Source organism: Strix uralensis, chromosome 10, assembly GCF_047716275.1.
Source record: "Strix uralensis isolate ZFMK-TIS-50842 chromosome 10, bStrUra1, whole genome shotgun sequence".
In the NCBI taxonomy this organism is placed as follows: Eukaryota; Metazoa; Chordata; class Aves; order Strigiformes; family Strigidae; genus Strix; species Strix uralensis.
Window position 1 is genome coordinate 18450157 of NC_133981.1, and position 13706 is coordinate 18463862.

Consider the following 13706-nt stretch of genomic DNA (forward strand, 5'->3'; position numbering starts at 1 on the left):
TGACACAAAAGTAAAAATCAAGACTTGGCCCATACGGTTTGGAAAGATAGACAACCTCCAAAAACACATATGAAGAATGAAAAATGCACAGGCATAAAAGTAATACTGTTCTAGTCTGCAAATAACCTCCTGGCTTACCATCCTCTTCAATGCACTCGATGTCAGTAAACAATAGCATGATTAATCATGAAGTTTATTCACAGAAGTACTTTGAACAGATTTCATCATACTCAAACTCAGCAGAACTAAAGTATCGTGACTTTTCTGAATTTAGAATATGAAATGCAGTTTCACAATAAACTTTTAACATGGTTAAAAACAGTTTTCATGTAACTTATTTCCTTTACTCAGAAATGGTGAAGTGCTAGTCCTGCCTCTTCAGGAAAAAAAACAGTAACAAAGAACGCATGCAATCAAGAAAGGCATTTGACAAATATCCTACTGAGGAATGATGGTAGTCTTATAAAGGACGTTGGGAACCTTGTTTACCTGAACTTGTGATTTTATAAAGGTCTTACGTACAATATGCACAGAAAGTACATGCTAAGGTAGTAAAACTGGTAGGAAAACTGTCTGTATAACCAGTTTACAGACAGACGATTTTAAAAATGTGCAATATTCAAACAATTAAATAATATTAAGTGAAAAAAGGAATGAAAGAGCTGCTAAATCTCAGATTAAGTGAAAATTTACAAGGTATTCTAAATATTAGAGAGTAATAATTTTCTCTGTAGGGAATATTTTCCCAATTGGCTCATTCATAAATTAAGCAAACAGAAAGAGTGACATATTATTTTTCCAAAGTCAATGTAATAATAAAATCGTAATGTAAATTTTTTTTTTTTTTAAATTAAGAACTTAATTTGTAATGGGCTTAAGCTCTGTTATTTAAAAAAAAAAAATAATTCTCTGTAAGCCATTCAGGCTTTAATCCAGACAGCATTCTCCATTATTTCAAGGTAAGTTCCACTCCTTTGTTTGCCATGTTACTAGAAGTGGTTAAATATGCTTGACCAGATGACCACATTTAGTATACGTTCAACTCAAATAAGTAATAATTAATCCAAAGGCAACAAGAGCCACGACAAATCTCAGTTTCAGAAGAACCTCAACACATCCCAGTGCAGTAAAATGTAACGTTAGTGTCACAGACCATTGTCCAAAAGAATGCACGTTCATGAGAAAAATGCATTTCAAATCCTCAAATAGTAGACATCACACAAAACTAAGCATGTTATACACTAGATCCATGCATTTTTTTTGAAGTTCAACTACAAGCGCAGCTTCCTGGAGTGCAAGACACCAGGGTGTGCCAATGAAGATACCAATTTCAGTGCCCGTGCACCCACACCACTCTCACACATGTTTTAGGAGAGAACTGCTGCCAGGGAATTCCCTGGAGCGCTTCCCTCCTCTGGTGTAGAAAAGCCTGACCCACTTGCCTTAGGGATCATAGTAACACTGCAAAATTTAATGAGAAGCACAGTTCTTGTAAGCATGCCAGAATCTAGCACTTATGTACCGGGTAACTAAACACATTCTCCTGCATTATTTCCTGGCTATTCCTCCTGTCATTTATAATTACAGAATGACTTTTCACCAGCAATGTTAAGTTTGCAAAATAACGTTTTTTTAATTTTCTTTTTTTTTTTTTTTTTTTTTTTTTTTAACAGTGAGAGAGGTCAAACACTGGCACTGGTTGCCCGGGGAGGTTGTGGAGTCTCCACATGTGGAGGTATTCAAAACCAGACTGGACACAGTCCTGGGTAACTGGCTCTGGCTGACCCTGCTATAGCCAGGGGTTGGAATGGATGGTCTTGCTTCTGATCTCAGTTATTCTGTGATTCTGTAAAGAGCAAGTCACGAAGGAAGTAGCAGAAAATTAAAGCCATCAGCAGGATTACCTCCCACATCCAGGAACAGCTTGGGACCAGCACTCAGCTCAAATGACTGAGGTTCATGACGCTCATAAAGTGACTGAGAGGCTGGGATAATTATAATATACACTGCATTAAAACAAAACATACCCATACTCTCTCTCCAGAAATCATATATTATTTTTCAAGGCTTTTCCTGCATTTAACACACACAAACTCCTGAAATACATGACTAGCTGTAAAATTTGCAATGGCTACACATTTCACAGGTCACTCTGGCAGGATAACCTAGGTAGCCGGATGCCAAAGTGAAACAGATATGAGACAGGAATGCCAGGCTTTACTCCAACACCTTCAACCTTTCACTAGGACAATTAACTTTTCTGTCCCCATATGTGAACAGAAGATACATTTGTTGTATGTACATCTCAAAAAAACCCAAGAAACACAAAACACAGAAAACGCCCCCAACACCAAAAAAAACGAAAAAACACAAAAAAATCCACCCCTGATGAGTGGCAGTTTTGAGTAACTAAAGACATATTTGAAATATCAGTGAGATCATGCTAGCTTCAGTTTTCCCTTAAAGCACATCAATTAAGTACACATATGCATGACTTCAAGGCTTTTTAGGTATAGTAAGAAGTGAAGATTATGTGGTAATTTAAAGAACAGTTGAATTTCAGAATTTGCTGAAAGAAGTTGGACTATTATAAATACTGTTCTTTAACTTGTGAGCTACAAACACTGTTTCTAAAAAGATGGTCTGTCCCTTTTTATTTTCTAAGCTCTCAGGCAATAAATAATTTTTTTCTACAGTTCTTCATACATTTGCGTGCAATTTCTGTACTGCTCACATAGCCAGATGCAACCTGCCTACACTGTAAGGAATGCAGAAACACAGCTGCCTCCATATGGCAAATTATTTGTCCTATAATTGATATCAAGTATATTTTTAATGGAAGGTCTCTCCCAATTAAATCCATTTATACATAATTTGAGCCAATACTCTTTGGTACATTCAGACAAAAAGCTTCCTGACAACTGTCAATGATTTTTCTCAATTTCACCTTTTTTTTTTTTGCCATCAAGTACATTTTGTGCTTCGTTCAAGACAGTACAGCTGTTGGCTTGGCAAAGAAAGTGTCTTAAGACATAAGAAAAAATGGTTTAAAGTCCCTGATTAGACAGTGTGGCAGCTCCATACTTGTTCCCCAGCACATGCAAAACACCCTCTGACAGGTTAAAAAAAAAAAAAAAAAAGGCAGCTTTGTTACTTTCTGATTTAACAAAGCCCCTGCTTATTCAACAATTATACCAAGTCTAGCAGATCAGATTATGGTACAACTAAAATTTACAGACCTCTGTATTAGAATGGATTACAAACACATGAACAGTGTTGGGGTCCAGCCCTCACTAACCGAAGCTGGAGAACCAGCACTCCTGCAGTGTAGCCCAGGCAGGGACTGGAGCCCCAGTGGCCACTGGGCACAAGACCAGGGCCACCCGAGGCTGGTCAGTGCCACTAACGTCTATTAATGCACTCAGGACCCTGACACATATCCATCATATTAGATTATCTTGGACCACTAAAGAAAGATACTGCTCACTTCTTTTCACTCGGGTTTTTAATCTGACAACTGCACTCTGGCACTTCATGAACCTTTCACAGCTCACAGATTTATAAATGGTGCACTGCCTACTTCAGCCCAGACTAGCTACATCATGAATGAAAATAATTATTCTCCACAGTTATACTGTGACCTAGACAAAAGAAACTATCTAGCAATTACTAGCTGTAATTGCAAGTGTCTTTCTATAATTCACATTGCTGAACACTATCAATTTAAAAAACACGACAGTAAGAGGTAACCAAGCCACCAGGGTCAAGGAAAGGGAATAGCAGGGGGTTCTGCAGAAGCTTTCATCTCTGCAGCCCACCTAGCCTTCAGAATTATCAATATGGCAACGTTTCAGGCACATTACAAATGAAACTCCATGGAAAATAAACCAAACGGCATCCATCTATAAAAGATGATCAAAAGACTGATGCAGAACTGAGTTGAAACAAGAAACAATCAAATCTAGAGGAAAGACGGTATCCACTGCATTAGGTATCGACAACTCAACCACAGGATAGGATTCTGGAAATAAAAGAAGTCCTTGAATAGTCTCCCACCAGATGTAGTTTGCATGCTGTTTTCTTACCTGATCTGCTGCAATGAAATAGGTGTTTTAATTTGCTGATAATAATCAGGATACTTTTTCTTGGAGGGCAAGTGGAAAAAGGGTTCAGATATGAGCTGGCCCTGATTATTCCGGCAACTTCTAACTGTGTCATAAAGCTGATAAAGAGGATTAGAAGTGTCCATGAAGGAAGTAATGCTCTCGGCTTCAGATTCGCCCTCTTCATAACGAGCAGCAGCTGCACAGAAAGGAAAAATGTGAAACTCAGCAGGACAATTCAGAGTGGGTTTTTTGGTTGACTTTTCAAATGGATAAAGATCTAAACCAGAAGAAAAGGCAGCTCTCAATCCAGGGTGTTCACCCACTCTCTGGCAGTCAGATTCATACCTCAGAAAAGGACATCACAAATATAACTTATGAGCCTCAAGCTGAGAAAAAATAGCACTTCATCTAGGTATTACAATCTCTCTTATCAGATGAGATTTCAGTTCTGTCACTGGTAATACATCCTTGCCACCCACAAGGGCTGAGAAGTGTTCATCTATGAGACTACATAACAGGACTATTCAACCACACACTACCTATACAACAGCTATGACCTTATTTACCCATCAAACCATTAATACTAGTATTTGTGCCAAACACATTTGTATATTGAACTACTGCCATTCTGCTATCTGACAAGAGCTCACTACAAGACTACAAATTGAAAAACCATGTCTGGAATTTTCAAAGGTGTCTAGCCAGTTAAGCAAAATGGCCAAACTAAAAACGAATTTTTGCATATATAACAAAAAGTTGACTTCAAAACTTCTATAATCCTTTAGACCATATTAATCACAGCTCAGGTAAAAAATGGTGAAGTTTAGCAGAAAAAACTGACACTAAACCCTGCACCTCTAATATATGCAGCAAAATGAAGGAGAAATAAATATTTTAGAATTATTATATAATTAGCATAAACATTTCATAATAAAGTATTTACAAATTTTATAGTAAACTTCTCTAGTTATCTATATGAAGCATATATTATGCTTCAGGATTAGGATGAATGAAAGAAATGCTATGAAGAACTAACATTTACTGCAGATAAAGTTAGGAGAAACATTACATGAGCAACAGAAACACAACAGGAATGAAAAAAAAGCTGGTAGTGGAAATACAGGATGGGAAGGAATAAATGGCCAATGCTTCCACACCTCTCAGTAACACAAATGGTGTAATCTGTACCCTGCATTTAGGCATAACATAAAATCGATGTGGTTCTGCACGTACTAAAGTTAAATTATTCACCCTTTTTCCCCTCTTATGAGTTAAAGTTTGAAGGAAAGCTTGGCAGATGACACACTGGGTAATTCAGTTACACAAAAGACAGTTCTCTAACACTTAACGCGAAGTTTCCAGCTGGCATTTTCATTATTGCTCAGTGGAGGCTGGCAGTGTTTCAAGCTTTCTATCCAAGTTCAGTAAAGACATATTGAAATGATGACAAAGCCAGGGGACACTGACTGCATAACAACATAATACTACCATTTTTCCTCTGCTGTCTGACATTCCGGATCTATGTGAGTGTATGGGACCTACCAGACAAGTTAGATGCAAGTTAAAACACAAGCAGACCTCAGTAGATGTCCAAACACACAACGAAGGTGTTCATTACTGATTCACAGAAGTCACTCAGAATTATCCTAATTACGTATCTGTATGACAATCAGCATCACTTAATGGCCCACAATCTACTTACACAGTAGCCAGCAGAGCAGGAGCTGGACAGAATAACTCAGGTAGAAAACAAGAGTCTGGAGGTAGCACTAAGTTTTCCTGTACCTAACATATCAACCCAAACATGAAGACAAATGCTAACAGCTAAGACAATGCTATCAGGTAAAGTAAGTTTCCAAAATAATTATGCAGCAAAATGTGGTCTTTGGTTTTGTTTACTCAAACAGCTCAGTTCAGTTTGTTTACTCAAACAGTTCTGTTCCGAGTGCTCCATCAGAAAGTAAGAAATAGAATATAAAAAGCAGAACAACTTGTTTATATGAAAGAGAAAAAATAAGAAACTAGTCAAGCATATTGCTGTTCTCTGACTTGTGGCAGCCAGCAATAAAGCAGTTCAATACCTTAAATAAGAAATGTACTTCCTTGTATTAAAAGTAGAACACAAGGCATTCCCTAAAATAAAAACCTAAGTAAATTAAACAGGCACTAAAAGGAAAGTGTTTACATAATAGTATAGTACAGCTATAAGCATTTTCATTACGACATGTATGTTCTTTAAAAGTGATGTGTCAAACGTTATATATTCTTACATATTCAGAAAATGATAGTGTTCTCCCAATATGAAACCTGTTATCTTAAGAACTGAAGAAGAATGTATTATTGAGATCAGAAGACAGAAAAATCTGTATCTTGCTATGGAACAAACCATGTAATGCAAGACTGTAGATTGTTTAATATGCAGTAGCACCAGGTCCCATATCCCCACCAAGCACATGTTGGCAGTGGAGAGTAACAGTCAGTTATTCCCCTTTCATACAGCTGTTATCACAACCATAGTTAGCACATACAGAAAAAAAAACCCCAACACAGTAAACCATAACCACAAAATACATGCCACTCAACAATCCCAAACGAAATGTATTTCCTGCTGTTCATTCCATACCGCAGTGACTGTTTCCTAATGAAGGGACAGCTTCATAATGCAGTGATGTTAAATTGATTTCACTGCAAAAGGAGGAAGCTATCTCATTTACAACTGGAACTGAGTTTTATTATCAGATATAAATACATATAACATACACATGTACTCTTACTCAATGATGATGCAGAAGGGCTGAGAGAAAGTATTTGAATGTATATGAAAAAAAATTAGTCTTTACTCAGACTTGCTTTAAAGACTGTCTCCTTTGTGGTCCCAAAGCACCTAGACAACAATGAATGCACAAAGTCTAACCGAAAATAGATGCTAGTAAAACCAAAAGCAGCATCCAGTATTAAATCATTTCTAAATGAAATAATAAAAAATAAAATAAATCTGTTTACATAATGAAATACTTAGAAATTACCTTCAATGCCTGCCCTTTACAGATCTATAGTGAGGAGCAAGGGAACTGTAGAAGCTGCTCATATCCTAGTACATTTGAGCTGGAAATCTTCTACAAGCTCCATCACACCATGACACCCTCTGAAACTGTGAGGATAAACTCCAAGCTGGAAACCAGTATTTACTGCTTAGGCAACTGCTACAATCAAAGAAGCTCATAAAGATTTAGTTCTCTGCATCGAGAAGGAGAAAGTTCTCTTAATGTCCAGTCATGCAGCCTAGTTCTCATTAACGAATGTTAAGAGGAAGGAAAAAAGATGAGATACCAAAGCAACTGATTTAAACCAAAGATCAGTTGGTTTAAATAAAAATCCTTTTCATCTGGAGCCTGAAAGCATAGGAATGTCCAAGCAGTATGTTGGAGGGACAGAAAATCTTAAGGGTGACAGAGGTCTGACAAAAATATTGACATTGCCTGTTAGGTGGATGCAGTAAAGACAGAAAAGCTTCAACAGCAGCAAGGCAAAAATCTCAGATGCCTATGAAAGGCCCTATGAGAATCACTTCAAGAATTTAAATCACATACAGACATAAAAAGCTATGCATCTTTACAGAATTACAATTTGCAAAAATAGCATCTAACATTCACACTGAACCAAGCTAATAAACACTCCTCACACCTCCCAGAAAGTAGCTGCTCTGAAGCAATAACTGAACTCTGGGCTAACCAGGAATAAAAATGCTTTTGCTTGCTGCAAGATCTAAAATGATCCAAAAAATTCTACAGCATATCCATCCACTGGAAAACAGCAGTGAGTACAACTCAATTACCAGGTGTGACATAAATGCCCCAAAAATATATACTGAAGAGATGTGTCATTTCACATCAACGCAGAAATAATGTAAACAAAACATAAAACAACAGTATATGAACAAAAGCATTTCAGAAACCTGCTCTGAGATGAATGCGGGGAAGTTACTCAGAATGCAACTATCAAGACAGGCTAACTTATATAAGACAACCTGTAACAATTTATGACAATACTGAAATATCTGACATAATGCATGTAGTACAGCATATATGGTTGTAGCATAATGCCAAAGCGTGCTTATTATGAAACTGAGGATGCTGTATGAAGGCATGCTTTTTTATGTGCTTCTGTTTTAACACAAAACTTCATACAAGATTTCATGACTGCTAGACTAGATCAGATATTTCTAAATTAAGTTCTAACATTTATCTATCCTTACACCTCATAAGATTATCTTCAATTTACAAAAAAACACAAAACTGACAGGCACTTAGAAGACCCAATAGCACAAGAAAGCAAGAGAGAACAAGCCAGTGTGAGGGAGATTTCTCTCAAACAATTGCAGCACTGTAAATCTTTTTTACTGAAAGGAGTACCCAATGTCTTCTGCAGCGTCTCCTGTTTCATTTTAGAAGTAATAAAAACAAGCAACAGTTTCCTAAAGCTTGGATATGCATACTTGGAAACACAAACACTAAATACAAAACATGCAAGCAAGTTTGGCCTACCCTATCTTATCAGCTGTACATTTATAAATTCGTACTTAGAGGAAACAGAGATTGCATTTAGCAGAATTACATGCTGGGTTTGGAAACAGTGCAAAATATTTTTGAAATAAAGATATTTGAATGTATCAGGAACTCTACAGTTTTGCTTATTCCAACCATTTTAATTAAAGAAAATAAATAGAGAAACTGCGTTTCAGTTCCTACCAGCCAAAGCCGCATCCTCATCACTTTCTGATCCATATTGCAAAGCCATGGTTATTGCTGATAAACGATCCCCTTGGGCTGATCTTTTGTTACTGTAAAAAAGTAAAAAAAAAAAAAGCTAAATTTAAAAAAAAGAAAGAAAATGGTTATCATGTTAACCATTAACAGTCACCCAGAGTGTGTCAGTAAACAAGTGAAGCTGACGATGGTTGCCTACACTATCAGGAATACAGACATGACTATGCAAGAAAAGACTGGAGCCCTTAACAAGAGAAAGTGTTAATGACCCATGAGTCTGCCTCTACTTTAAGAGGCAGTCCATCAAACTAAAAAACTGGATACACAATCAGAAAGCTAGAGCTCAAGCTAGCTATCTTCTGTCCTATTTTCAATACTTATTTGAATTACTGGGGGAGAAGGGGGATGATAGCAAGTCCCTCCCAATTAATAACTTTGTTATTTAATCCTGTTTTATAGGGATTTGTCTACATGAATTCAGCTGTAAGATGTACATGCTATCTCCTCCATACCTCCAACCCCGCCTCAGGCATTTTCAGCACACAGAGTGCCTGTGTGTGAAGTAGCTTCCTCTGCTTTCCAGGTGGAGTAAACCAGCATCCACGCTAGCTGTGTTCTCACTGACTTCAGCATCCCTCGCTTCCTCCCTTTTGTCCCAAACCTGGGGCACAGCATTTCATACCTACACTGTAGGCTATGCCTGACAATCTCTGCTTTTTTACTAGGTCAGCTCTTAGGCACCTCCAGTAATGGGCTCAGCCTTGCCCTGAGGGAGCAGACTGCGAAGAAGCAGAATGGGTTGATTAAAATGACACCAACTCTGTACAAATGCTCAATCCCTTCAAGACCCTTGGCAGCTGATGTGCTAAAGCATGGTTTCAGAATACACACGCAGGGAATTAGCCAGGAGTAGTACTGTTTCAAGACGGTAACCCAGAGACTGTAGACACGAGACTTTTGCTAGGTACCAAAATTCTCAACTGATGACTGAAAGAACAAACGGGAAAGCCTCCAGTGAACCAGTCTACTCAGCAAGTTTGCCATAAATGCATCCTAAATGCAATACTTCCTTTTTAGAGGCTTCATTGTTTTCCACCATCCATCTCTTAATTACTTAGTTCTACCTATTGCTTTTTAGTCTCCAAATGTAATTTTTCAGGTCTACAATACACTTCCACGTTTTTTTTCACCTGCTCTATTTTGTAACGAAGCTTAACACACTGTTCTTCAGAACATTTCTAAGGAAATAATTGCATAGAGTATTTCATGACAGGTGTTTTGAAATGTTAAAAATAAAATCAAACATGGAAGAGTAATTACGGCAAAATAACTTATTAAATCATACTTAATAGATATTTGACTGAAATATATTTGAATCTCAAAAGCATTTGAGTCAATATTGAAGAGCACTCTCAACTCAAAAAAAAAAAACAACCCCCAAACCAAAAACCACCCGTATTTTACTATTTCCTTATTATGACAACCCAGCTTTTCCTCCAAGTTCATAATTTACTTACCGGTAATATTTGTTAGAAGAATTTCTCTCATCACCAACACTGCCTTTACCCTGTGAGGAAGGACCTGTCAGCTTGGAAGCAGTCAAATTTGATGGAGTCCTTAAGGCAGAAGAGACAAGCCAAGGAAAGGGGAGAAAAAGAGGCCCACCTTAGACCCAAGAAAAGATGCAGCAAGGATAAAGCTTTTTACAGAATTACTTTGATAGATCAGCCAAAAGGTTCAGAGACAGATATAAAATGTAAAGTAATACTACGATACATTTAGTGCCCCAGCATTAATATTGATTTTGTTTATAAAGTCAGAGGAAGGTAACATTTAGATTGAGGATTAAAAGCTATACACACAGCGCAGCTTACTTTAGCAGTGAAAGCAGTCAACAAAATATTCCTCAGCATCCAGATGAAGCTAATCATACAGATCCAATCATGTTTTATCAATACTTAACAAAATCACTGTCAAGTTGCTTGAGAGTGCATAATGTCAAGCAACTTTATTTTGCCACTTTATTTAAGGGAGGACAGTTAAATGCACCAACAAAGAGCAATTTAGTATGGCAAAGGCTACAATGAACTCTGCAATAGAAAAGCATGATTTTTGACACAGAGGCAACATGTCTGTAGAACTTAGGTTAGTAGCGTTATGATGAATTTGAGCCTGATCTATCAATGACAAAGAAAAACAGATATAAATTCTGAAGAAAAATATAGTAAGTAAACTTTAAATGAACTTATGGGGGGTATTTTACCTAAATCAGCAATAGGTAAAGGACACCCCCATTTGAGACAATTAAGCAGTTAGGAATTAGGAATTTAAATACAAAATAATGATTCTGTGATGCAGATTACGCAGAAAGAAATGAAAAAAGAATAATGGTTCGGTAAAAGAAGCAACCAGTGAAATGCAGAACAGCAGGTGAAAGGTTTGCTTTTTATGATACTTTTCTCTCACCCCCAATTTTTTTGCACTCAGCCTGCTTCAGGCATTATAAATTTTTTTTGCCAAGTTAGAGAAACAAAGAAGGGAGCTGTCAATTATTCTGACATTCAGATTACTTCAGGGTTTGCAGGTCTATTGAAAACACCGTACATAAGAGAACATCTAGAATAAGGTAGCTGAGGAGTGGAAATGGGTTGGCAGTGCAAGAGAGGAATTCAACTAACAAATATCAGTGTGATTTATCTGTCATCCCTTCTTATGCAAACAGCTTTATTTTGAAGAAAAAGGGTTAAGCCTCAAAATTAAACACGATACACACACACACGTGACATCCTGAACTTCACCAAAGGCCAATACAGTGAGAAAAATAAAATAAAATCATAATTTAAATAGAAAACTTCTATGCTTATATGCAATTCTAGTTACAGCAAAGCAAACATATGATGTTCAGTGTCTGTAGAATCAAGGTCTTCTGGGACTACACATACTCTTAAGAAGGAAAATTATTAAAATATGTGTCGAGAATTACTCCCTAACAGTATTTCTGCTTTTATATTTTTATATGCTCCAACAGTGATTCACCCAAAGATGGGAATTACGCTAACACTGAACAAATGAACCAGAAAAAACACTATATAGGTTGAATGCCCCAAAGCACCAAATAGTAAAAATCAATGAGGTAACTTCCACTTCTTTCACAAGTAATAATCCTAAGGAATACTTTTAATACTGACACAATTTACACATTTTTCAGACAACAAAAAAATTTAAATTGCCTTTCAGTAAAGTAAGGGAATGCTAGTGTTTTCAGTTGTACCACACAAACCATTGCAGGAAATGACAGCACTTATTTTCCAGCATCAAATACCAGTAAACAGCTCAAATACAAAAAGAGAGTCCAACTTGTAAAGAGTCTGCTAACTCCTTGGATGACTCGCAAGACATTGCTTTATTTTTTTAGATAAATGACACGGCTCATACTGGCAAATAATATCTAAATCTACTTTTAGGTGTTACTCATAAGTAAAAAGTTTATACGAGAAGAAATCTAATTGCATTTCAGATAAGAAACATCTAAAATGACTCCATCACTTCTCTGTACACTATGGATTTTCACAGGTAGAAAATGCTGTTTCCTAAATAAAACCACTCTATCTAACAAATAGAGCTATCAACAGTGTTTTATACCTGCCTATTTAAGACCTATGCTTCACTGATTAGTAAGTCTAGATCTTCAGTGTCCTCTCTCCACAGATAGAAATTTGTTTTCAAACAAAAATTTATATAATGTGGACTTCCCTATAAATATATTTGCCTGAGATCTTGTTCCTATGTTTCTGCCACTACCTAACTAACTGTGAGCTCTTACGTTTCAGCTCCTAACAAGGTTTAAGAATACCCAGTAGTTTTCTTAAAGCAAAGCACAACAAACCACCATGTTCCTCACTATTCCTTTCCTGTTATTAACTTATTAACACATGTGGTGGAAGTTGGCCACAGTTTAAGCTACAAAAGATTGACTGACACCGTTTTTCATAATCAAGTACATCACAGAAATATTTCACCACAGAAGTACTTCAACAAAAAGTTTCCTTCCAAAAACTATTTTATGATTTATAACTTTTAAAACAACCACAAACTAAGTTTTCAAGCAATTATTTCCCACTGTATTCTCCACAGCAAAATTAAGGGAATGTCTATAGAGATTTTTATATGAGATTATAAGAACTCTATTTGCAGTACCTGATTCGGAGACTTGACTTGGCCAACTCACTGTGTTCAATTTCAGCCTTTTTCATATTAAATATTTTTTTAATCGCATTTGCATCCTGTCAATTAAAAGAATTTTTTGTTTAATGTTGAAAGTGAAGATTGTTATAGTCAGGTATATCCATCTATCTAAAAATCTAAAACAAAAATGAAGGGGTTTTTACATTTAGGTATAAAACAACTTTGCATGAGAAATGAAGCTTAGAACAGAGTCTGCCTGAAATACACCCACAGTAGCCTGTAAAAACTGAATAGAATAGCTGAGTAGCTTCAAGCTCATTCTTTGTCATATCCTTTAAAAAATAAATTTTTTAAAGAATCTACAATTTGTAAATATACCTGAATATCGCTTTGAACTAAACAGGCAAATGAGTTTCTATGCCTTCGCAATCAAAAAGTTACTAGCATTACAGAGCTTTACAATGCTTGCTCTCTCTCACTATACACCCGTGGACTCAATACTTAGAGTTAACAGTTCACAAAATCGAGATTATAAGTTTTGAGTGAGGTTGCAAGTGTGAGTAACGTTGCTAGGAACTGAAACTACAATCCAAACAAAAGTGCAACTGGAAAAGTCCAAGAACCACTTACATAATAGTGTTGTACATAT

General features: G+C 36.5%; 1 protein-coding gene across 14 annotated transcripts in view; it reads right to left on the reverse strand.

Moving 5' to 3' along the window:
* The window catches only part of PBRM1 (polybromo 1), a 66834-nt gene that overhangs the window by 42059 nt on the left and 11069 nt on the right, over positions 1-13706 (reverse strand). For 11 of the 14 annotated variants that reach the window (XM_074879490.1, XM_074879500.1, XM_074879499.1 and 8 more), the window contains 4 exons: positions 13070-13155; positions 10390-10488; positions 8855-8946; positions 4086-4302 (listed from right to left, as the gene is read on the reverse strand). In XM_074879490.1, the coding sequence (XP_074735591.1) occupies positions 4086-4302; positions 8855-8946; positions 10390-10488; positions 13070-13155 (494 nt within the window). The remainder of the gene's footprint in view (positions 1-4085; positions 4303-8854; positions 8947-10389; positions 10489-13069; positions 13156-13706) is intronic. The other 3 variants (XM_074879495.1, XM_074879498.1, XM_074879504.1) reach the window with 1 other exon arrangement.